The sequence below is a fragment of the Xiphophorus maculatus genome, chromosome 10 (assembly GCF_002775205.1).
Source record: "Xiphophorus maculatus strain JP 163 A chromosome 10, X_maculatus-5.0-male, whole genome shotgun sequence".
In the NCBI taxonomy this organism is placed as follows: Eukaryota; Metazoa; Chordata; class Actinopteri; order Cyprinodontiformes; family Poeciliidae; genus Xiphophorus; species Xiphophorus maculatus.
In genome coordinates, this window is record NC_036452.1 from 6449686 (window position 1) to 6477105 (window position 27420).

Consider the following 27420-nt stretch of genomic DNA (forward strand, 5'->3'; position numbering starts at 1 on the left):
AGATGGATGGATAAACAAATGTGAACCATGGATGGATGAATGAGATGAAGAGAATAAGGTCTGTGATCACAAATATCACTCAAAATTAATTCAGACGTGGAAAATTCACACTTTAAATTCCATAATTTTCCAGAATGAGTAAAACCTTCCAGTCACTTTGAGTCAGTGCAGCTGGATTGGAGTCAGGCTCCACAGATGAGGAGAAAATGAGCTGGCTTTGAGAAAAGTATGAATTCTATCACAAATCAGAACATTTCTGAAAACCTGTCTGCACAAAATCTCAGCAGAGGTGCAGCTTTCTCGTTTTGTTACGGCTCCAGTTGAGGTGGAGAAAATCCGGTTTCTTCTCCAACACTCAGAAGACAATAAAGAGATTAAAACAGAGTATATAAACATATTTATTAGGTATTTTTCGCTTTAATGTGTAGACAATTTAATGCATTATACGAGTCTAAAAAGTTGGAAAACAATCTCACCAACAGCCATTCGAAGCCATTACAATTCATTAAAAAAAATATCCTGGAGGGATGACAGAGCCGGAAAACGGATCAGAAAACTTGAGCAGCTCATTTCAAATAAATAATGTGGGAATAAAGCACTTTCTCCTATTACAGTATATTGTTATTGCTTCAGATACATTTAAGTCTCATCAGCTAGACCTTTGGAAGGCACTTGGGCTGAACGATCCGAACAACAGAACCAGATTCTGACAATAACGCCATGCGAGGCAATGAGGATAAAAAACAACAACAAAAAACACCCCGAGGTCCGCTTCCGACAGCAAACCGTAACTTTGAGAAGCAATACGATCAAAATAACAGCGTCCACATTATCATATCTTATTTCTTAACAGAGAGCGATCCAGCAACTCCTTATAAGAGTCTATCTTTCATATCACGCTCCCTTTGTGAAGCAGATGATTTGAATGAGACTTTGTCTTCTCGGTGTAATAACGCACAGCGTGGCGGAGCAGGCGGCAGACTCGAGGTGTCATCGGTTCACAGGGGGGCCGCCTCAGCTTTTTGAAAACAGGAACTTTATTCATCACTCAGATAGCAGCTGGATTTTAACGGCCTGAATCAAAGGGGCGCCCCGTGACACGGATCATCACAAGCAGGAGTTTTTATCAGTCACACAGATCCCGACGTCGGACAAGTGTGACCATTCAGACTCCGAGAGCTGGTCTGCGGCGATGCATGCCGTTAAAAAGATCAATATTTACAGACGCAAGATTAGCATGCAGCTAGACGGCACCGCAGCAGGAAGAGCTGCAGCAAACACTCGCAGGGCATTGTTAAAGTATTCACACCACGTGAACTTTCTCACATTTTGTCATAAAAACAAACCGTAATGTATTTTTTTAACGTGAAACACAGTAGTGACAGCATTATGGTGAGGGGGATCCTTTAATTTCCAAGTAATGATAGAAAACTACGGAGCTAAACAGAACAATACTGGAAGACATTTTGTAGGAGGCTGCAAAAAGAGTTCATAGGATTACCTTCCAGGAGGAAATTGCAAACAGAACTTTATTCTGTTTTATGGGGATTTTATGCATTAGAAAATCTTCTTGTGATGCATAAAAATAAAGCAGAAGGATAATTATAGATCATTTGTTTCTTCTCCTCTCCCAGCCAAATAAATCTGGGAAATACAGAGGTGACTTGGTCAAATTAGAGCGAAACTAACGTTTTTGGATCCAGATTTGAAGCAAATTGAGAATCTGAGGCTGACATTAAATATTGCAATTCCACCCAATCTGACTGAGATTGTTCAAAATAGTTCAGACTGAGCCTGAACTATTTTGCAAAGAAAATACTGACTTCAAATTGAACATAAATACATACCAGAATTGTTTTTATTTATTTTTTAAAATCATTTTCCTTCTACATTGCAAGTTTGTGATCTGAACATGACAAAAAGTGAAAAATGTTCAGAGGGTCTGAATACTTTTGCATGGCACTGCAAATATAATTACATTAAACAATAAAAATCTCACACTGGAGTCCCTTAACATAATAAAATGTGAGTCTGCATAGGTAATTTTAATACTTCATGGGTTCATAAAGTTCACGTCTTTCATTTTGATCAGATTAAATGGTGCAGTGGATATTTCTGGTTTCCTACTCCAACACCTCGATGAAAGGCCCTGAATTTCATTTTTTTCTACGTTAGGAAAATGGTCATATCTCCGTATTAGTATTCACAAGGTGTTCTCTCACAGTCAAAGGCAGAATGAAACCAAATCATATCTCAGCTCTATTAAAAATCCCTCTTTCGTTGTTATTGCTTTTTTCTGAAAAGTTAGTCACAAAGCTGACGAAAAAAAAAATCAGATCAGGTTCTGGTTCAGGAGAAATGGGTTCAGAAACTGCTCAGTAATAACATTTTAGTAGTTATGCAAAATATTCTCTTCACAAGATTTACATGTAAATCGATCTGTTATGGAAAACAGAAGCATCTAGAAGTGGATTTGAGTAAAAAAAAAAAGCTGCTTTACAAGATTCTGAAGTTTTGCAAAATAAATAATCTGGATTAAATGGGAAATATTACTTCACCACCACCTGCTAAATGCATGATAGAAAATGCATACCTTTTATCCAAATCTGACAGATTTTCCAATTACTAACATTAAATATTGTGCTACAGTTAACTCAGGCTAGGCGCAAACCTATATTATCAATGCAAAGCAGTTGTTTACTTCTAGGAGATTCTGACCTGTTTGTTTGCCCGAAAAATAAAAATCACCATTCTTCTTTCAAAACTGTAAACAAAACCTTAACATGGGTTTGATCTGAGAGCCGTGCAGCTGGTTTTAGAAGGAATGGGCGAACGCCACAGTGACCTCTCCGTCTCCAGGACTGGCGTTTATTTGAAGAGGCTGGCTGAATGAGGCGGCTTTCATAGTGCAGGCTTTACCTTCCTCCAAACAGTAAAACAGCCACACGCTCAACCTGAGGCTGGGGTTTCCGTCCGACTCCTTCACAGCGGCGGGAAGCTTGGCTGACACTCGGAGCGGCTGCGTCAAATCCACGATGCCGCCGGACGCCACCTGGTTTTCCAGCAGCCACTCGTTACCTGAAAAACAGAAAAAGAAAAGTCAGGATTATAAATAATTGACTTCCTTGAAGCTTTAAATCCATCAAAAGTCATGTAATTTGGCATTAAAGTGTAGGCAGAAGAAGTATTAAAAGGATATTATTAATAAAGTCTTGGATTGTTTTAGAAACCTGGTCAGATGTCAAATATATACCTCATTGTGAGTAATTTTAGACACAATAAAGGCCTAATAAGAAACGTTAAGCACATCTAGACTAATATGAAATTAAATTAAATCTTTATTTCAAACAAGTAGAAAAAATAAAATTAAAATAAAATACAACCCCCCTAAACCTTCATATACAGTTTTATAAATCCCAACCCTAATTGTCTCGTCCACATATGTCCCATGTTATGTGTATATATATATATATATATATATATATATATATATATATATATATATATATATATATATATATATATATATATATATATATACACACTGCTCAAAAAAATAAAGGGAACACTTAAACAGGTGTTTAACACTTAAAGTGTTCCCTTTATTTTTTGAGCAGTATATATATATATATATATATATATATATATATATATATATATATATATATATATATATATATTTCCACTACTAATTTTGACTTATATCACAAATCCTACTGTTTCCAAATTATATCTACACGATTCATTCATTATTATGCACTATACACAGTATGTATATCTTTCTGACAAGGTATTCTAATTATTTAATCTTTACAAGTTCACAAAAAAAACAAAAAAAAAAACAAATGACCTAGTCAAGACTGTGGATGTGTACTATTAAATAGTACACATCCACAGAGAGAGGGAATAGATTTCGGTGTGCATGATGAATCTCGACGGCGTGTATGTGTATGTAAAATAGAATAAAATTAACATAAAATGCAGTGTGGGAATAATAGCAACAAAAAAAAGAAATAACACTTTCAGTTTCCATGAAACAGGGTAAATTATATTTGGAATGAAGATAAAATATGATTTTAGTTATTTTATAGTAAACTTCTTCCAGCAAACATTCATAACATACTTTAATGAGCAGCTTTGTAGATGTTTTCATTTGCCACAATCTGAAGTTCAAGGGTGGTTTGTTTGAGAAATGGAAGGCAACAATGACAACACATATGAAACAAAAACACAATAAAATGGTAAAAAAAATAAGTTTGGATGCTCGATGGTGCAGTTGGGGTGATAAGCCAGTTGGGGCAAATCAAGCAAATTAAGTCCAGGCATGATATGAGGTTTAATAAGCTGCTCAAAATTATTCATTATCCTGGAGTCAGTCAGACTGGGTGGGGGGCAATCAGGCAGAACAGATTTTTTTGTGCCTGATAAGATTAGATAAATGCACTTACATGCATTTATCTAACATTGTACTCAAGTAAGATTAAAAAAGTTTGCGGTATACAGAGGCTACTTGAATACTGAGTAACTGATGTTGTCATCAGATGGAGAAAAATATTGTTAGTGTGCAAAGAACAAAAGCAATTAATATAACGGATGTTATTATACGTTTTCTTGGGTGTTCCAGAAGAAAATTGTGCAAAATCAGCAGTGACAACTCTTAACAACAAACACCGGGCAAACATTGCAATCATTACAATCTGGGAATATATGGGCCCAAAACATGATGGTACACAGCAAACGGTCACTAAATTTAGCTCAGGTGGCGTGCCTAACCTTTGACGGGCCAATCTGTCCCCAGAGATACTCTGACAGCACAACGAAAAACAAATCCAGCAGAGTTTAGACCAAGTTCGGTCTGTGTGAAAGCGCCGGTCTGCCCCACGTCTAGATTTACTGCGCTGCCTGTTGACTGGAGCCTCAGTGTTTCCCATCACTGCCAAACAGAGCACTGAAATGTGTAGGAACATTTACTTTCTGACACAATGGCTGTACTTTTACAAGCAAATTCACATTTTTAGCGAAGAAAAATGAGTAAGAAGTTCAAAAGGGAAGGCTGGAGTTTCTACTGTGAGAAACTCTGAAGCCAGAGAGATGACAAAATCCATGCCCACAGTGATTAATGAAGCCACGGCCTTGCATGAGGTCCCACAGAAGTCATTTCTAAAAAGCGTTTTTTAAAAAACAATTTAGATCTGGCGTATAGCTCTAACTTGATCCATTAAAATTCCTGCCTCGCTGCTGATCCGATCAGCGGAAGTCTAGACTGTGCATAATGGGACAGCGGAGGATCACATAACATAGCCTGGTGGCTAATTATGTGAACCGAGGCATGTCGCCTTATCAAAAAGTCCTAAAAATAGCCTGCTGATTTGGCAGACTGCACGCTGCGTCACTCGGAAAGATGGAAACAGTTTAGTTCCGAACCTAAAGATCGGACCGTCAGCTGTCACTCGTGTTGTATCTAAAAGCATCACCTCACACCTGATTCTGGGGTCAAACTGTGGTTGATTACCTCCGAAATATGCTGAGAACTTTAAAAAAAAAAAACACACACACAAAAAAAAACACACATAAATCTTCATCAGTGGTTCAGAAAAGTGATTTAAGTAATCCTCCATCCTCTGGCTGAGAGTCCCAGGTGTAGGCTGGGAGAGAGAAGTGCTGCTTGTTGAACGGTGAAATAGAGGTTAAGCCTCATTTCACGTCTACTTTTCTTTTTTTATAGACAGAATCATAGAAAACGGACCAAAATAACAGCATGTAGGAGAACGCAGAACTCTACAATACGGTCATTACAAAATAGGAGAAAAGCTTTTTAGATTTCAACTTATTGTGTTATTCTTATCCAACAAGTTAGAAGGTGTATTTGTGTATGATTTATTTATCTTGAGGTCGGAAAGAGTTTGGGTGAGTAAGACCACTTTAAATAAGTGAAATGAATTAATACCCAAGAACAGAAATTTAAAGTTTGCAGGACATGATTATAAATCTTCCTCCACATTTATTGAAAATATATAAAAAGCTCTAAAATAAGAACAAATGTTTGTCAATAGAGGCACAGATGAGGGTTTTTCTTACCCAGTATGTCCCCCAGTGCATTTTAAGCCTGGCGGGCCACCAGGCTTTACTTGTGCCCCACCAGGCTAAGTATTGTTTATTTATTTAAGTCTTTTTAAAATGTTTGCACTTTTTAAGACTTTACAGTTGGTGTCAAGGTATTAATCTTCCAATCTTTCAATAGTACATAATTATCAAGTGGTATTTTCTAATTTCCTGTCAACTTTAAACATTTTTTAATTCAAAAGCACAGCGGGCCGTTGGATGAATGACTGGCCTAACACCCAACCAGCTTTCTGGGGGAAACCTTGCTTACCAATACCAACTTTCACTTTTCTTTGAGGTCTAACTAGCTGGTTACTATTTTGAACAAATAGGATTTTTACATTTTTTTTCCAAGGGACTGTAAATCATAAGAGAAAAATGTGTTGACAGACATAGAAAATGAAGGAAATCCCTGATATTTCATCTGATTATTTATGCACTTGGCTGATATGTTTGTAGAGCAAAAATGATTGTTCAGTATTTGATCACAAGAATGCTTAAGAAAAGATATACAAATTTCAAACTCTAGCTTAAGTCTATCTGTGCTTTACCTCTTCAGAGTTTATGCAAGTTTCCCAAATTTAAGACCATTATGAATAAAATTTAAGATCTGGCAGGAAGACAAATGTACAAAAGAAAAGCAGGGGACCAAAACTGAAATTTCATGGCTCTAAGCAGCAGCTTTGTGCTTCTCACATGGCATGTAGCTCTCTAGATTAGCAAGATTAGCAGCTTGTTACTGGTAGCCTACCGCCTAGAGTCACAGAAAGCAGTGAGTGATGTCTGCGCATGACTCAAACCTTTGCCCGATAGAAAAGTACAGCAGTCTAAATAAATTAAATAGTCCTGCCATGACAAAATTCAAAATCTGTTTTTAACGCATTTAAGGCCAACTTACATTTTCTTTAACAACTTTAAGACCTTTTAAGGCCTTAATTTAGCATCCTGCTCAATGCATGGTGACAGATAAACCTGGGTCAAAACCAGTTTGTCATAGCTTCGCTTATTTTAAACTTTTTCAATGCTGCTTTGACTTGATTTGGAAAGTCTAGGCAATGTGGTATTGTCTTGTGATAATTTATGAGCAAAAATACATTTTAATCTTTGTTTACCAACTAGGGATGTGCAATACATCAGCACCAACATCGGTATCGGCCAATATTATTCATTTTTTAACTTATCAGTATAAAACTGTGTCAATACAAACAACCTTTATTTATTTTTATCCGTTTCTGGTTGGGTTTTTTCCAAATGTCTTGAATGTAGTGAAATATACAGTATATCGGTTAACCCCATAACACCAATATTAATATCGGCTATCAATGTTGGCTCAAATTTTTGTATTGGTACAACCCTAATACCAGCCTTAATATTTGGGATTCCTACATGTCCATTTTAGTCATATTCATTCAAAATCCTTTAAACAAAACCCAAAAGTGAAGAGAAATACCTAAATAATCTTGCAGAAATGCGGTAAAGATTTTTTAATTGAGAGCTGGATTAAAATCTACACCAAATCAAGTTGAGCAAAACAAAACTTTGGTTTTAAATGCATTTTAAACAGCATACAATGCAATGTAAGGATGACTATTTTTTCAACGTGAACTGGAAGATCAGTAGGAATAAAATATTTTTTTTAAGAAAGAGAGAATTTTTTCTATTTTTTTTCTTACCCTCAGCTGAGAGTGCCCAGCAGCTGGGCGCCTCGTCGGTGAGTTTCACTCCTTCTGGAAGCAACATGGTGAGTGACAGGATGACAGTCTGGCCCGCCGACGCCGTAACTGGAGGCAAATCTTTCCTGGCAGCTGATTTAGGCAGCGTGGGGACTTTGGTGACTCCCAAAGGCTTCACAGATGCTGAGTCTGTGCACTCAGCGGAGATGTGGAGCTGGTCAGGAAACAGATTTAGGTACTCGCATTAATGCAGAGCAAGGAGAAAGCTACTTACGCTCACATTGTTCTGTTCTGTGTCACCTTTTACCCAAACGCAGAGGGTAAAACCCTTTTAGGAAAGATTAATTACACAAAGACGGACAAAATGTAAAAGTCCTTGCTCAAGGTTACAAACACACACTCTTTTCAAACACACACACACACACACACACACGCACACACACACACACACACACACACACACACACACACACACACACACACACACACACACGTGCACGCACACACACGCACACACACACACACACACACACACACACACACACACACACACACACACACACACGCCCACACACACAACTCTGACCAGAGAGATGCTGTTGGAGTCCAAGTTGAGAACTTTGATTTTATGGTTGTTGGTGTCGGCCACGTAAAGAAGGTTCCCGTTGATGCAGATTCCTCCTGGTTCGTTGAAGCAGGTTTTGGTGAACTGGGGGCCCAGAGCATCTCCAGCTTCTCCTGTCCCTGCTAACGTGGCGCACTGCTTCATCTTTGGATCCACCACCTTGATCTGAGGCAAATTAAAGGAGAGTTAACCTTACAAAGGGTTCCAATACATTCCCAAAAGTTCAAACTTTTTAACAGTCAAAGTCAAGCTCTTAGTCCACTTTTGGCAAATGTTTAAAATTTAAATATTAACGTCCTGCACAAATTTACTGTTGATGTTTTTACAGAGGTTAGGCTTTAAATACCAGCAAAAATAAAATAAAAAATTTACACGAATGGCATGAGGAGAGATGAATAAAAGATGAAAACAAGGACAGTAAGGACTGTCATTATCATTTTTATATTATTCTGTATTTATTCAGACCACAGAAATACGTTTAAATGAGAATTAGAAACTTTCTGTAACTTTTCAGGCCCGAAGGAACCTAGAAAGACGCCAGAACCGCTAAACATATGAAGAACGCCAATGGTGCGGCCTTGTGACGAGCCTCGCTTACCTTGTGGTTGTAGGAGTCAGCCACATAGAGCCGGCTTTGTTCGGCAGACCAGGCCACACCGAGGGGATGCTGCAACTTGGCATCCACCCCCTTCCCATCAACGTCCCCAAAAGCAAAAAGGTTCTGGTGGATGAAAAATAAAATATTCAAAAAGTCAAGTCAAAATCCAAATGTAAGACAAGGTGTGAAAAACAAAGAACTTCAATGGTAACCAACACGTTTTAATAACTGTGGAAAGGTATTTTAGTTTTATTAGTACAAGTCCAACAAATATGAATGTACTAACAAATATGAATGTACTATTTTTTAATAAAAGTTGCATTTCCCCACTTTAAGGAGAAGTCATTCTCTGTGAATTAACTCCGGTTCTTCTGCTACAACACCTGGAAGAGGCAGACAAGATGGCATCCTGTCCGACTAATATTTCCTCATTAGTTGGGTTCAATAATCGAGACATGAAACTGCCTCTCTGCCTCTCAAGGTTTTAATTTTATAAAAGGTGACTTTAAAGCTCACAACTTTGTACAAATGACATTCAAAGTTACAGTTCTCAAGTTAGAAAGAACTCACTCAAGTTATTGTGAGTTAGGGTAATTTTTCAAGTGTACAGATTCCTCAGCAAATTGTCTTATGCTTCGGAGCTCTTTGTCATGGAACAACGCATAAAAGCCAAAAATGAAATGCAGCTTAAATTGCCGGAAAACATTACAACCCCAAAAGTTGTTTTTTCAGGCGCTGCTTCAGCAGGAAAACAAGCGAGTCTGTGTTTGTTTGTTTGTGAGCTTTTTTGTTTTAAATCAATACCTTCTATTTATGGAAGGAACAACCCTGAATCCTTGTGACTGCCTACGGCTTACAAAGATTTCGACAAAAGCTTCCTTCAAAACGGTGTAAATAATTTTTAGAAAGCTAGAAATGTGTGCGATTGATGTGCAACTTTTACAGCTTTTCAAGGCTGGAGGCACAAACCGTTATATCACCGATAAGAACAAACATCATTTATGATGTTTCCTCTTCCATCAGGACGACACTCTTTTGCTTTCATTTTTTTTGAAGTTGTGTAAAAAGTTTTACTCTTATAGAAATCAATTTTCAACAGATAAAGTAGAAACTTACTCCCTTAAAGAATGAAAGAAAGAGATTAATGAATTAGGGATGCAACAAACGATTATTTTAATTAGCGATTAATCGGTTTTTCTGATGATTAATTGGATTAAAACATTAGAACATTCTGCAGATTTTTCATTTAACCTGATTTTTTAAATAGAATATTTAAAATACATTAAAAGATTGTATAATTTAAAAATTATTTAAAATTTTTATTTAAAAATTTTAAATAATTTTTAAATAAAAAAATAAACATTCTACTGCCTAAAAGGCAATAAAAGCATTTGCTTCTGTTTGTAGGAAAAGATGAATCACTAGGTAAAAATATACTTACTTACTAACATCAACATTAGAAAAACTCAAATCTTTATTCTTGACTTAATACAAAATTATTAAAAATTAACCCTAACCCTTTTCATTCAAAAATTAATGTCAACATGTGACATGTACATTTTAAACTGTAAATTAAGCAAACAAAAAAATAAATACAGTATAGGGCACTTATTTTCTGTATTAACCCAATTAATAATTTGAAAAGCAAAAGGTGCATATATTTGTTTAATTTTGGATTACCTACTGCTCTGAATATGTTGTTCTTTCAACAAATGGCCTTTTTTTGAGTCAGTACTTCAGTGAACATTTAATCGATTACTAAATTAGTCGACGGTTAATTCAATAATCGGTTCACCGCAATTATTTCGATGACTCGTTTCAGCCCAACAATAGATTCTCTTGGTTAAATGTGTAAACTGTCTCAGGACCAATTTGTTGACGTCACAACAGAGACACCGTGGTACCGAAAGACAAAATTGTTACAGACAGCAACGGGAAGAAAGGGGGAGGAGCTGACGGTTACCGGTTGCTACGGTAACCACCAACTGTCAAGAGCAGCGCGGCCTAATAGACACAAATAAATGTCAGGAGGAGAAATAACTGACTAAACAAAATTAATTTGATGAAAAATAAACCAATTTTGACAATATTCAGATCTACAATATTGTTAAAATAAAACCTTTTTTACCATTCACTATATAGTAAATGGTATATTTATTATTTAGTCAATATAACATTCACTATATATTAAATAGTATATTTACTTCACAGTAAATATGTAATTTATTTACATGCATAAACTGTATGCATGTAAATAGTACTACCATTTATATACTATGATGGTATTTATTAAATGGTGAATGTTATATTGACTAATATACCATTACTATATAGTAATATATTTATTATGTAGTAAATATATTACAATATATTTCTAGTAATATATTTACTACATAGTAAATATATCACAATATAGTAAATGGTATACCATAAAGTAAATATACCATTTACTATATAATCACACACATCTAGTATATAGTAAACGGTAAAAAAATATTACTACTGTTGTTTTATTCCTTTATTTGTTGTGTGTTTTGAACCCACCAGCGGGTCCCTCTCTCCTCCAACCAGATGCTTGACGGCTCCATCCTTCAGGGCCAGAGTGCGGATGGAGCTGCTTTCGCTGTCGGCCACATACAGGCAGCTCCAGGGTTCCTCTGCAGCCAGAGCCAGGCCTGACGGCTGGGCGAAGCTCGCCTTGTGAGGGTAGGCGTTGTTACGGTTCTCCTCGCTGCCGCTGCCCGCCCATCGCACGCACGTTCCCGCCTTGTAGTCACTGTTGCAATTGTACACACCAACAAATTGATTCCCTGCCCCAATTGCAAGACCACAGAGCTGTAAACATTTTTTTTTTAATTTAGATTTTACTAAAAGGTGAAATAAATTTAAATATCAGGCGAAGATAACCTGAATAGACGCAATATGGATTTTATGTTTCAAATTAAAAGTAACTAGGGCTGTGTGGTATGGAATTTAAAAGAAATATCTCTGATTTGTTCATGTCAGATTCGATTTTAGTCCATTTGTTTTCTTACTTTCTTCTCTAAAAGATGCATTAGAAATGACAGAACACATTTTAGAAGAAGATTACTTACTTCAATGATTCATTCTGTGAGTTATACAACAGTATTAGGGACTGGCTACAATCATTTTTGTTTAATTATGAGAATATAGTCATCGTATTACTACGACTGCATTCTTGTAATAATATCACTTTATTCTCATAATTTAAAAAAATATATATCTAAACCTGTCCTAGAAATGATCTGAATTGAAAGACCAAGTAGACAGAAACTTCAACATCTGCTTGTAAAACAAGATGGTGGCCAAAGGTGTACTGACATCACTTTGAACTATGGATACCCAGGGAATGCATTGGTAAAAAAAAGACAATACAAAAAAAACCAACACAATTGTAATCTTGAAAAACTAAAAATATGATTAATCAATAAAATTAGTTTAACAACCAGCCCTAAAAGCAATCTGGCCCTAGATAACAAAGTAATCACCCACAAACCTAATAACTGGTTGTGCCGACATCTGCCATCAAGCATTTGCAATAACTGGAAATGAGGATTTTTAAATCGCTGTAGGTGGATTTTGGCCCATTCCTCTTTGCATAGCTGTTCTAATTCATCCACACTGGAGTGGTTTCAACAAAGAACAACATGCGTAAGGTCATGCAATGAAATTTAAATTTAATGAGTTTGGCATTTGTCAAGGTTAGTATGGATAGTTTCACCAAAATAAATGCACTGCGTGGCCAAAAACACATGACACCAAAAACACACTTTCTACAATTTTATTGGACTTTTAGCAGTCACTGTTTCGATAAGCTTCACAAAACTTATTTCCATCCAGTGCTGCAACCATTTTTCTTACTTCCAGTTTTTAATTATACATTGGACGGTTCTTAACCCAATTTTAGCAGTTTCTCCAATCTTTGCTTGATGCAAACCAATGATTTGACCCTTTTTAGACCAACATCTTTTCCACAAACTCAAGATGTGGTTGTGAAATTAGGAGTCCCACACCCATTTCCTTAGCTAAATCCAATTGGTGATTATTTTCGGCCATACTGTGTAGATTTCTCATTCAGAAATGGCTTTTTTTTGGTAATTATGCAAGTTGAATTTATTTGAGGATTTGAATTTGTCCAAGTGTAGCAAAAAAAGCAACAGAGATCTGTAAGTAGCGAGTACTTTCTCTCAGCACTGTCTGTGCTTAAAATAGAGTTATTAGTGTCTTTTTAGCGGATATGGGATAGTGACCAGGTCTCTCACCCTCCTTTGGGCAGCTTTCCATCCTCCAGGAACAAAGCCCATATCTGATGGGTCCCTGCCATGGCTATCCACAGCACGTTGTCTGCAGCACCGCCTACACATACGATTAAACCCCAAAACCAAAAAAGAAAAAACACATTAAAAAGCTGTAAATTTGGACACCAAGAATGCATGTTTGACTTTACTAAGAAAGCAAATACTCTCAACCAAATACAGTTCCGCTCATAAAAAGTTAAATGTATGTCTAGGTTTTTTCTTTTCCTCTTTTAATGTATCAAACCTTATCAGCTAAACTAAAATATAATTTTTTGGTAACATTTTATTTGAAAGAGTGCGCATACGATTGGTATTACTCTGTCATAAACATGACATAAAACCCTTTATGAACATGAAGAAGTCTTTGTAAATGTTTATGACTGCTGTAATGAAGTGTGAATTGGTAAATAATTACACTTTCGATGAAAAGTTGACACTTTGAATTAAAGTTTTAATGCAACTTTGCATTAAAAATGTAATTATTTACCAAATTAGACTTCATGACAACAGTAATAAACATTCATGACGACTCTTTCATGTTCATAAATAGTGTAATGTCTTTCATGACAGTGTCATTACAGTCTTATGCACACGCATTCAAATAAAGTGTCATATTATTATTTGTCAATACTGTCATAAGACACCAAGTTTTGTTTTCCTCAATTGGTAAAACACAAACCGTCAAATATTTTCTAAAAATGAGAGCCAAAGTGGAATTGGGATGAGATAATCACAGAGTAAAGAACTTTCTGATCTCTGCAAACCTGAGAAACGGAGGCATAAAGAGGACTTCACGACTGATTTCATATTTACAGGTAATGTATGAATCACACGCCCTTCATGAACCCATCTGAAAGGCAGAATATAAATCTCAAAGTGGTCACTTCCAATTGCAAACAGATTTTTTTTCTCTTCACATTCAACTATCTGCATGAAACCTGATCTGCAAAGTAACAGGGCTTCATAAAGTCTAGACAATATGAGAAATCAAATGGATTTAGGAATAATTGATGGATGAGAAGTGTGTCGAGGGAATACAGAATCAGGACAGAGGGGAATCTATCTGGCAAGCAATAAGAGAAAGGTCAGAAGAAGAGAAGGAGAAAAAAAAAATTACCCGTCAACTTCCAGGCAAAAACTCACCGGCAGAGCCAAGCGTCACGTCCCATGGAGAGCTGATTGGCTGCTGGGGTCCCATAGCCCCGCCCTCTTTGTCTGTCCCCTGTGTCCCTACGCCAGCGAGAGTGCTGACTCGTCCCTGAACTAGGTCAACCTGCAAACGAAAGCAGAAAAGCAAACGTTTCCATGCAAGCATCATCACAAACCTCAGCAGCATTCCAGGGACGGAGATGGAGAGGGGCACTACCTTTCGAATCAGGTGATTTTCAGTGTCGGCCACATACACAGCGTCTCCTTTGATGGCGACGCCCTGTGGGGAGTTGAAGGAAGCTTCGGACAGGGTGCCATCTTGTCTGCCTCTTCCAGGTCCTGTAGCAGAAGAACCACAGTTAATTCACAGAGAATGACTTCTCCTTAAAGCGGGAAATGCAACTTTTATTAAAAAATAGTACATACATATTTGTTAAAACTGTCACTATATCATGACAGTATATCATGAGACTGATAATCTGTGAAAAAAAATCAAGTTCCTCTCCCAATCCCAATGCTAACTACAGAAATACAAATCTCAGTCAAAAACAACAGAGCCAGGAGAGTCTTAGCGCTGTCAATCATTCTCGTGTATGCACCTCTCAAAGTCTCCCACTTGCTCTCTGCAACTACAGCTTCTCTCCGTCAGCAGAGGCTGTTATGAATACTCAAGCTAGTTCGCATAGCCACCGATGGCAGCGGATAAACAGTTTTCCTGGGACGGTAAGTTGTTTCTCCGCCATTAGCTCGCTGAGCAGCACATACACAGAATTTACTGACAGCACCAAGACCTACTTCTTGGCTCTGATTTGTTGTTTTTAGGAGGAAGTGGCGGAGCTCAATCTTTTGACAGATTATCTGTCTCATATTATACTGTCAGAGGAGGAGATAGTGACATTTTTAATTTTTTTTTTTAATAAAAGTTAAAAATCCCAGTATCTGTGTGATACCATGTGTAATTTTCATCTTACAATTATGCACAACAAAGTTTTTCAAAACCCGTTGACATTTCAGGTTGCAACATAAAAATAAATTGTTGTGCAGTACTTGTGGAAGTAATTACTACATTGCTAATTAGCAGGTGGCAGTTTCTTCTAAATCTCTCCACAAAGACGAGATAAATCGACACAAAATTAAACTCAGTCCTCTACTTTATTTTCTCGGTTGTTCACACTTAGGTCAGTGCCAAAATGGCAGCATGTTCTCGTCTCCGCTGCTGCCAACCGTTCTGCTGGTCTGAGGCCAGCACAGTCTACCATGTGGTTTCATTGAGAGGCACTGAGGCAAAAGCCTCACCTCACCATCGCTAAAACATTCCCAATTATTGCTCATTATCTGTCAAATTTTTATTACAGAATCAGAAATTTTTTATTTCTATAAAAAAATGTATAGTATTTCTATATAATATTATAGTATTTCTATATAAGCTGACTTTACTGCACATGTGCCTTCATCTGTACCTCCACTTTAGGGTCTCTACTGTTTTGCACATAAGGTTTGAAATTCTTGGCCATTTTTCCTCTGCAAAATAGCTCCGGATCACTCAGCTGGATGGTGAGAAATTTCAAGCCTTTCCTGGGAATCTCAAATAGATTAAAGTCTGGTCTTTGACTAGGTCATTTTTATGCATTAATATGCTTTCATTTAGGGCTGCTAAATTACTATTTAAGTAATTGATTATTCTGATTTAAAAAATTAAAAATTTCTCCTGATTTTTCATTTAATCACTAAAGCTTATTTTTTACAATATTAAAAATAAAAAAAGTTAAAAAAATTCTAATTTCTGTTTTAAATAAGAAAATAATCATTCTATTGTTTAAAATGAAACAACATAGCATTCCTTTAGTGAACTATTGATTATTTGTAGCAAATGATGCATCTACAACTAAAAAATATTTTTAACATCAACATGTGAAAAATCGGGCCTCTTTTGCTCGTCTTATCTATATTTCGTCAAATTATATTAATGTGAAAAAGGTTAGATGTTATTGAATAAACAGGACAGATCTGTTTATTATTTTCTGGATTAACCCATTAATAATTTGGATAGCAAAATGTGCTTGAAAGAAGATTTATTTAAATAAAAAAGTTTAAACCAGGTTAAGATAAAATGATGTCTCTTGAGTTCTGGGTAAAACTTATTTACAGGCAGAAGTTTTTGTTTTTCATGTTTTGCATTTTATATATATAAATGCAAAACATATACAAAACACATACAGTGTATATATATATATATATATACTTATATATATATATATATATATATATATACAGTATATATATATATGTGTGTGTGTTTTATACAGTTTGACTTAATTCCTGCTCTTTGTTTGTTGTTTCTTGAACAAATGGCATTTTTTTCAGTATCTATACTCCAATTAATGATTAATCGATTTCTAAATTATTACTTCAATAGTCAATTAATCCATTTAATTGCTTCAGCCCTACTTCCATTGAAGTTTGGTTGTATGTATGGAGACTGCAGGACTCAAATGGGGCTGAATACAAATGAATAAAAGTCCAACTTTTCAGATATTTGTAAAAAAAAAAAAAAAAGAAAAGTGGATCATTTCAGTTCACAATTACGCTCCATACATAAAATCCCATTAAAATAAATCCAAGTTTCTGGTACACAAAACTGAGACTCCGTACCTCCTACAGCATGTAGCAGCTCTCCAGTGGCGGAAGAAACCACCAGGATTCTGTGATGGCCCGTGTCTGCTATCGCCAGCTTCTTGTTGTCCTGATCCACCGCCACCTTCCCGGGAAAAGAAAGGATGCTGGGAGGCAACGAGTCCCTGTACAGCTTTATCCCCACTGAGTGCGTCTTCAGCTGTTCCCGATAATATCGGAGCGCACTGTCGGCGAAAAGAGTCAGCCGCTCGCTGTGGCCTTCGCCCACCAGGGAGAAGAGCAAGTTGCCGCGCGGCCCCAGCAGGAGCAGTGTGGGCCAGCAGGAGACCTCCAGTTCGTGCCAGAGAGTCGCCTCATTGTCGTTGACCACTGGGTGGCAGATGTCGTAGCGGAGCACGGCGTTCTGGATGTTATCCAGGACCTTCAGAGGTTCAGAAACAGACACAAAGTGAGTAAAAGATGAAATTCTTACTGGGAAATTACTTAGTTTATCTACGCTTTATAGATACTGTGAATATTTCAACTTTCTTTCTGGTCATACACTGATTAAAACTTGATGGTAAATGAAATCTAAGTTGATAAATTTGATTAAAATTACACAACATTGTCATTTTAAGCTGAGTTGGAATTAGAGTCCTTTTTCATTATAGACAAACTCAAGGCCCTAACTTTTTATGTGGCTCTCTAGACCAGGAGCGTCAGACTCCTTTTCATTTTTTGCCATATCAAAAATCTGAATGTTCTTAAAGGGCCGGTTGTGCCAGAGTGTATTGACAAAACCAATTAGACTGTTAAAATATTTTGTGATTGTTTTTGTGGGGTTTTTTGCAATCAAAATTACAGATTTTGTGGTGGCAATTTAGAAATGTCTGTAAGACATTTTTACAATATTTGCGCTATTGTATGATGTTAAATGTGACTTTTTATTACACGCCGTATCAATTACGGACTAAAACTTATCAAGTAAGGCTGAGGCAGCAGTCACTTAAACTGAACGCTTTTGACCAATTTTGAGAAAATTTGCAGTAAAATCAGAAAAAATGTGGAAATGTGTTGAATTTGTGTGAGTTTTGCAGATTTGTGAAAATCTTGAAGGTAATTTGGAGTCTAGAGGGCCACATAAAAAGCTACGGCGGGCCAGATTTGGCCCCCGGGCCTTGAGTTTGACACATGTGCTCTAGACTCTAAAGACACATAAGTAGAGTGTTTAAGAAAACAATCATGTGTCTAAATATTATGTTATCAATCAAATCAGTTTTTTTAAGACAAAAGATTTTTATTTGTCATTATGTTTCTACAACATACCAAAATTACAGTGGTAAAAAAAAAAAAATTGAAAGCTCCGATCTGCTGCAGCAACATTTTTTATCTATATTCTGCCAAATTATATTAATGTGAAAAAGGTTCAATGTTATTTAACTTTAAGAAAATGGATAGAAACCTATTTATTTACATTTTAACAGTTTAATCGGTAGTTTTATCAATATATTTTTCCACAACTGGAAAATACTGTTATTGATTAGTTTGACACTCCTGATTTAGGAATAAAACGAGGATTAATGAGATTTCACTTATAGTTTAAATCCATACGGTATGATAAGAGGTAGGAATTTATTAAAGCAATTATTGCAATAAAATAGTCAAAGTTTATATTTATATATAAAAGCATGAAAGCAAGAGTGATATTTTACCATAAACTTGTTGGTTTTATCTCTAATATTCATGTTTCTACTGGTTAAAAAGATTTATTTGATTTATTGTAATAAAGCATCCCCCATAATTATCTAACCTTTAGTAAAAAAAAATGACTAAAAGGCCTTAAAATATGGGTTACCTATATGATACCTTTCATTTGAGATGATTTATTCAGTGGAGGGAAAAATCCACCGCTCTAACAAAAACACAGGTGCCACTTATTGGCTCCCCTGCTGTTAATGCTTTGTACACCGATCAGGCACAACATTACGACCACTGACAGATGAAGTGAACAGTACTGATTATCTCCTCATCGTGGCACCCGCTGGTGGGTGGGATATATGAACGCTTTCTTTTGCATTTTCTTTCTCTATTCAGAGTTGATCTCTTACAAGCAGGAAAAATGTATAAATTATATTTTCAGCTACATCTTGTAATTTTGCATGTTGAATAGGATTTAGCTCTTAACACTGATTTGGAAGAAGGTTAGTTTCGCTTTAAGTGAAGCATTTTTTGTCTTGATTTGCCTAAATTATCCTGATGAAAGACCAAAACATATTAAAATAAACCTTTTAGCAGGTATTTAACATACTTTTCATTCATCCCACATTTCTGTATTAATTTCTTTTAATTGATCTGACAATATTTTCACCGTAAATGTTGTGTTTTCATTAGCAGTAAGTAGAATATCACCACAATTAACAAAACTTAATGCTTGAAAATATTAGTCTGTGCATAAATATATATTATGTATTTCACATAGTGCCACAATTTTATTTTTAATTATAACTATTAGATAAGTGCAACTTTATGTGAGCAGCTATTTCTTGGATGCAATGTTTAGGATGCAATGTTTAGGGTTTCCCTCAGTGTATTATAAGCCTGGCGGGCCATCAGGCTTTACTTGTGCCCCCACCAGGCTTTGCAATGCTTATTCTTTTAAGTCTCTAAAGTGTTTGCATTTCTTAAAACTTTATAGTTGGTGTTAAGGTATTAATCTTCCAATTTTTCAATAACACATAATTGTCAAGTGATACTTTAAAATTTCCTGTTAGCTTTAGACATTTTTAAACTCAAAAACACAACAGGCTGCTAGATGAATGACTGCCCTGGCGCCCAATGTTCTTCTGTCATTCCCATTTTGAAGAGTGGCAGGGCAAAATAAATCTTCATGTTACATCATATTTATAGGCAAGGAAACAGGAAGTCATGGATTATCAATTGATATTGATCAATTAGAAAAAGCTGGAGTTTTTATTACAAGAAAATCAAAAATTCCAAAAAGTGGAATTTAGTAATAAAAAAAACTAAGATAGAAATTTCTCTCTCACTTAATAAATGCACTAAAATTAAAGTTTGTATTTTTCTAAACTTTTTATTGGAGGATTAAGCTACTGTTATTCTAGCTTAACTTATTTTGGCAGTTTTTAAAATGCAGAAAAGCTTTCCCAGACCAGTCAGCCCAAAGACAAACAAACCACGACAACACTTACTTTTTCATTGGGGAATTTGGCAGAGTGCACACCGATAATCACCAGCCCATCTGCGAAAGGGATTAAACAGACAGAGAGAAAATTATACCAACCATAAATAGACATTAGCATGAAAAATAGGATTCAAAACAGAACAAGCACATAATAGAAAGGATGTTTAATACTATCGGATATTAACTACTGATTAATAATAATTTGTAAAGATGTTATTATTGTTACTGTTTTAATGCTCTAGGATTTTTTAATCACCATCAAATTTGTTTTACAGACAGTAAGTATCATGATATGATTTGCAACTTGGCCAACAGCAACTGAGAATCAAAGTTTTTGAAGCAGGTTTGAAGGGAAAACTTTTCTGCAATGCTAAAAATCTCATGGGAGAAACTTCAAAGAACACAAACCAGATTTCCTTCCCGTTTCTTAATGAGCGTCGAACAATGTACTGAAACATGTTCCTTTTTTGTACAGTTTTCCCACATTCAAAACTTACAGTCCTGAATGTAAAGACATCTGAAATGTGCCTCATCGGTAGGAGAGTTTTCCTGAAAGTATGTATTGATCCAAGTGGCAAAAAGTGGTAAAATATATTTTTATAGGCATGTGAATAACTTGTAAATGGTAAAAACCTGTCAAATAAAAGAAAAATATCATCATGAGGAATAACTATTAAGTATTGAAAGACTGCAACATGAATAAATTGTAAGACATTTTAAATATGCTTTCTGACATGCTATGGCTAGGAATAATTAGGATTGAACAGGAAGAAAACATTAACCACTGTGCCAGAAGGTGTTGTTTGTAAGCATAAAGTTTATCAGGTAACAATATGTTTGTTAATCTACAGCATGTTTTAATATTGTCATCTGTCACTGTCGACTAATCACATACAACCCAGGCATGGCTCACTTTTATAAAGCAGGATATTCTGGCAACATATCAGAGTAATTGTGAGGGAATTATATTGTCTAACCTGAACACTTCCAAGAATTTTTAGCAATTTGTTTTAGTTGTTTTCTACAAGTAGTCATTTCATCAATGTGCTTCACTACAGGCAGACCAGGCTTGTAAAAAACACTTATCAATTTTAGTGTGCCGGTTGGCTAGATTGCCACGCCAATGCTCTAAAAATGTCTCTTGATTCCTGATACGTCAGTATATTTAAGACAGTTTTCAGAAGGAATAAAAGTTTAATCAAAATAACCAAAAAACTGCCACAAGTATGATTGAATAAAATGCACCATAAACTTCAAATAAATAAGAGCATACAGATTATGTTCCTCTAAATTTCTCTCGAATATGTAAAGCAAAAATTTGAATCTGGAGTCCGTCTTTGAGCTACTCTAGGCTTTACAAACCAAAACTTTATGAATCACATACTCCTTATAAACCCATATTCGTTCAGTTAAGCAGGCTCTTTATTACAGAATTAATAACTTCCACTGTAAACAGATCCAACAAGCCACTTCCTGAGCAGCTCCAAGGCTCCACTCACTTCTGTCCCTTACAACCTCTGCCAAACAGTGTAGTACCAGTAACAGATTGTAGTGACAATGGGAGGGTGAGTGAGCGGACTGTGGGAGTGAATGAACTGGGTGGCTCCCACACCTCACCGACCAGAGCTGCAAACAAAATGTACCCGAATCAGTGCCAAAGATAAGAGCAACGCTGACACTGTGCTCCGAGCGCTGCCAGGCTCGCAACTCAATTATAACACGCCGCCCAATGAGATGATCTTTGAAATTAAGTTTCTGCTGGATTTAAGAAAGTGCATTAAAGAATTATATTCCATTGACATTTAACAGTTAGTAACATGAATATGTGGCAGTGATATATTTTTGTTTCATACTTAAAATTTAAACAAACAAGTGAGCTTCAGGGTACATTTCTGTCCTCAATTCACATCAAAACAGAGAAATGTGGGACAAACAGAGGACAAAACATACAAATTCTACATACATTTAATGAAATAATGAAGTTTTGAATAGATCTGTCCAGATATATGGCTTCAATTTGTCAAAAAAAAAAAGGTTACTACTACTGTTATGGTACAAAACAATCAAAAGAGATTTGCTGATTGGTGCCGCAACATTTAATTGAAGATCTGTAACACATAATAAGTATTAGAAGAACAGTCGCTACAAAACGCTCACACACAATCGCCTTAGCAACGGTTATCTCTTAGCAACAGTCATCTTTTTTATCTAACGCACATATCCCAAGTAAATCAACACAGCAGACATTCCCCGATATTTTGCATATCGGGAAATGTGTAAAATATTCGGATATGTAAACTATCCGATCATCTTGTTTGATTCAGAAAGGAAGCGGGTTTTTTGAACCACATACCGCTTGTTACTCCTCCCGCCTCCGCTCTGAACACGGTAACAGCCGCGGCAGTTCACGAAGTAGCTGATAACGGAAACGGTACTAATCCGGAACTCAGTGTGGTAAATGATGCTTAGCAGAACCCAATAACATAATTTAGAATATATCATTAACATCACCAGCTTACCTGTAAAACAAAATAACTCTATTAGAAGTACGGTCGCTACATAGCGCTTATACACAATCGTCTGTTATCTCTTAGCAACGGTTATCTCTTGGCAACGGTGGAGCGATACTGACCCCTACTGGCAACTATGTGAAATTGTGACAGTTCATAAATAATATGCTCTATTTTTATAACCAAAATTATCAAATCTTTCTGATCTAACCCCAAGAACACAACGAGTAAATAACACACAAAGACACAAAACGATATTAATTTACAGTGACTATTACTATGTGCCACATAATGCCTTCATAAACATTCTCATTAAGTCAGTTTGATCAAAGCAAGATGTAACCATGTTGTTAAAACTGCTTAAAGATTGAACGTACATTTTCTTAACTTTGCAGTACACAATAAAACACACTTTTTGAATCTTCAGTTGTAATGTATTTAAATTTAGGATTCAAAACAACAACAAATATTGCAAAAGGACACAGAAGGTTTAACTTTGCAAGCATCTGGTTGTTTAAGTTCATTACTATGAGGTACAGCGAAGTGGAGAGTCATGCATGAGCACTGCAGTAACTTTCACAGCAGCTGGGAATTATTTTTGGTTACCATCTCTTAGCAGCTGAGATAAGGACCTTCCTGCTCTTGGAGAAGAAGCAGACGGTTTTACTACAGTTCCCCTTCCTAAGTGGGCTTACATATGTACTGCGCCGTGTTGTGTTATGCAGCACAGAACAAAACAGAAGCACATTGTTTTATTTAAGGGTTCCTCCACATTTTCCATCAAAAAAATAATGATTTCTTTTTGGGTACAAGTCAAATGTTAATGTATTTCAATTGATTTTCAGATCATTTTGGTCATGCAGGTAGAAGCTTTTAATGCAAATTTGATTTTGTTTTTTAAGTGGGGTTAGCATTAAGGTGCTCCAAACCATTAAAAGTTGCAAAACAAATTATAGCATGACAAACAAGAGATACAGCACCATAACAACTACTATGTTGGAAACAAATGTCATAATTAGTTTATTGGTAAGACAAATTAGTGATATTGGTTTGAGTAATTGGGCTTTAGAGGTTACCTTTCAGACAGAACAATGTGTTTCTGCATATAGAGAAAAGTCCAAAATTTACAGGAGTCACCTGTACCTTAGTCCCCATTTTATTTGACATATTTACTAATAACGGTAGAAAGATTATGTCTTCTGTTAAATTGCTTATTTATGCAGATAATAGTACATTTTACACAGTTGGCACTACTTTATGATAGCATGCATTACTGTATAGCTTAAGATTGGCTGGATATTAGAAGAAAATTAAATAAAACTGAATTATTAGATACTGCTGGAATCTCTACCTTAGGATGGGAGCTTATTGAGAGAATTATCCTATAAATATTTGGGTATTTGGTTGGATTATGACCTTTCCTTTTTGCATATTGAGCATTTAGTTCCCTGAATCAAACACTGTTGACAAACTGGAGAGTTGTCATGTCTTCATCACACGTTTACAATAAGATTTGGGAGGAAATTACTTCTTGTTCTAGTAAGTTAACACTGAGCCTGCGTGTCTAAGATGTGTGGCGCTGAAAACATAAAGATGTATCCACTGGGATAAATTTAGGAGTTATCAGGATGAATCAGGGAGAAAATAATTTCAAGAAGGATACTGGCAGAAAGGGAAACATTAGGCTCATTTCAATAAGAGCAATCTCTGATTCCAGAGAAGTATGACAGACTCTTTAAGAAAAAGGTACCTTAAAAAATTTAATTTTAGTTTGTCTAAAAAGCAGCACTCTCAGTAAAAGTGATTGCATTAGGCAATCCATTAGATTGTCCTCTTATGCTGGCTATTTAAATTAGCCAGCATGTGGCTGTAATTGCACTGCTACTGATAATACTTTGCTTTTTGTCTTATCAACTGTAACAAGCTCATATAAACCTTTGGCATCAAATTAATCCCAGAGGAAACGAAAGGTACATACACTATGACAAGTACTGCATTTCACTAGGAACTATGATGGAAAAGGCTAATTTATATCCTACACAATGACAAAAAAACCCAAATCCTCTATCAGATGTGCAACTCTTCAGTGTTAGTATTTGCACACGATTTTAAATATCTGCAAACCGAGTAAGAATGACAAAGCTGTTGTTGAAGGCTGCAGGGTGAGAGTTTAGTCTTTTTGTGCTGTGGAACAAACCGTATTTCAGGAAAAAAAACACGAGTTGTCATTTATTTTAATCATAATTTCAGTTTTCACATTATCAGGACTCAATTCAATATCCTTTGTGGATAGTATAGCGGGTTTTTATCCCGTCTTTTATCTACAAAATTAGACGCCCTTCACCCATCCCCACCTGCAAGCATGCTTGTTGCCATGGTCTACCTTTCCTTACTGTCACACCCACAGTAATAAGCTCTTTTCATGGATAGGCACACACACACACAGCATGCACAGACCTTCAACAGAGTGTCTCTTTTCCAGCTGGTGCAGGTCAGGGAGGATGTGCATGCAGTTGATGCAGCAGTAAGTGAAGAAGTCCAGCAGCACCACTTTGCCGGCCAGCTCCTTGCTCAAAGACAGAGGCTCCGTAGTGTTCAGCCACTCTAAGCCTGGAGGAAATCATAGGAAACAGTAACACTTTTTGTCTTTGAGAATTTTTTTTAGATCACTTACTACTTGAGCAAAAAATAGCTGTTTTCACTCTGCATTTAAGTCACATGAGGGCATCTCTATTAAAACATTTTTTTTAATTTATGTAAGACAATTTGGATTAATTTACAAAAGTGTCAAGGATCCAGTTATCTCTGTTACTTGTTTATGGATTCTCAAAGTCACCAAAAGCGGCTCAACTTCCCCCAACCTTAAAGGTTTACTCACATAGCAAGAAAAAGCAGGTCATACTGCAGGACAATCAAAGTGAAATATTCCCTTTTACACTTAGTGAAACCAGTGAGAGCAACAAGTTTTTACCGTTTACCTATCTGCTAAGCTAAATGAGTCAATTAAGTGGGAAAAATAACTAGAATCTTTATTTCTTGAGACATGATGGAGCTCGTTTGTGCTGAAGATCTCCACCTGCTGGTGTAATGAGGTGTTGACAACATGCTGTAACATGCCAAATTATTAAGATAATTATTAAGATAATGATTATTCTGGCCTGAAAAATCAACAAGCTGACTTTTATTGGAAACTAAATTCATTAAAAAATAAAACTCAAAACCAATCGCAGGAAAAAACATACTAAAATGGATGTAAATTTATTTTCTTAAATCTTTTTCTACTCATTAAAACCTGACTGTCTGTTATTTACCAGTACGCAACCAAAAGGTGGTAGGAAGGGTTTGGAGTCTAAATGTGATGTTGAAGTGTTTGGCTTTCAATTTTTCTTTCAAATAAAAATCTATAAATGTTTAGCACGCATTTGTGCTCTACTGCCCCTAAATTAAACCTATCCAATTACATTCAAAAGCCAGGCTGACAAGTAAGTAAGAAAGGAAAGTATTAAACAAAAAAGCAGCAAAGAAGCCCATGTAATATCTGGGCGAGGTGCAGTTCAGGTGTGATAACGTGTCACCATGACAACCATCAGTCATGCACTCCAAAAATCTGGCCTGTCAGGAGGAGCGGCAAGAAGATAGCTGTTGTTGAAAGAAATTTCTGTTCCTACATGTTTGATAGACGTCCAAGTAGGGGACAAAGAAAACCTGTAATGTAACCAAAACTGAACTTTTTGGCCATTAGGTATTTTGTGGTGGAGAACCAACACCAACCCATGAAACATTATGGCAGCAACATCCTGGCAGATGGATGGAAAAGCCTGGAAGAAAACCTGCAAAGGGCTTTAAAAGAGTTTCAACTGGGATGAAATGAAAACACCTTTTATTTTGGGACGTGAAGTGTTTGCAGTTTTACACCACATTTTTCAGATATTTTTTACATAACATTGTGTTGATTTAACAAATAATATCTAAAAAAAAAAGACGTGGAGGTTTATTGAGATTTAAAACAGCTGTTGCTATGAAGACTTTGCAGGGCACTCTATCTATGGGCGTCAACACTCATACACTGTTGACAACCCTATAATGATTATAATGTCAAACCAACACAAAGCAGCTGATCCGAGTTTGGTTAAAGTTTAGGGTTTTTTGTCGCTGCTCTTCTTAGATTACTGGCAAGAAATAAGAATCCCAAACACCTGCTAAAAACTGGTGTTTAGATTGTATTTAAGCTCCTTCAAAAACATGTTGGGAAATAGCTATGAAACTGTTGTTGAAAGCCAGGCAGAAAAATGAGATGGTAATTTGAAAATAAGGTGCATTTATTTCATTAAAACAACTAGAAGCGTAAGGAAAATTACTTGTTAAACTCCTGTCAAACTGTTCTGAAGGAAGGAGATTTGCTAAGGAAGCTAAAGCTGCAACATGATCTAACCTGGCTGAAAATCCGGTATCTTCAGGTCTTCCCTCTCGTCTATCTTTTTCAAATACTGGTAGATGAGATCTTCCTTTTCTTGTTGTGTTGTGGCATCATCTAAAGCGTAATCGAGCTGACTTTGAATGGGAAACAGCGTAACGAGGCTGCAGTGGGACGCCATGATTGCACCAAAAACTACAACATTGATGACGGGC

The 27420-nt window shown here is 36.1% G+C and overlaps 1 protein-coding gene across 1 annotated transcript; it reads right to left on the reverse strand.

The window, feature by feature from the left end:
• Positions 1-380: 380 nt before the first annotated feature.
• nhlrc2 (NHL repeat containing 2) lies at positions 381-27393 on the reverse strand. The gene is made up of 12 exons (XM_005804394.2): positions 27224-27393; positions 25249-25401; positions 20289-20338; positions 17119-17521; positions 14684-14805; positions 14461-14590; positions 13282-13375; positions 11543-11774; positions 8999-9121; positions 8362-8565; positions 7776-7989; positions 381-3078 (listed from the first exon to the last, which is right to left on the reverse strand). The coding sequence occupies exons 1-12, from the start codon at positions 27384-27386 to the stop codon at positions 2816-2818; spliced, it is 2151 nt and encodes a 716-aa protein (XP_005804451.1). The 5' UTR covers positions 27387-27393; the 3' UTR covers positions 381-2815.
• Between the last annotated feature and the right edge of the window lie 27 nt (positions 27394-27420).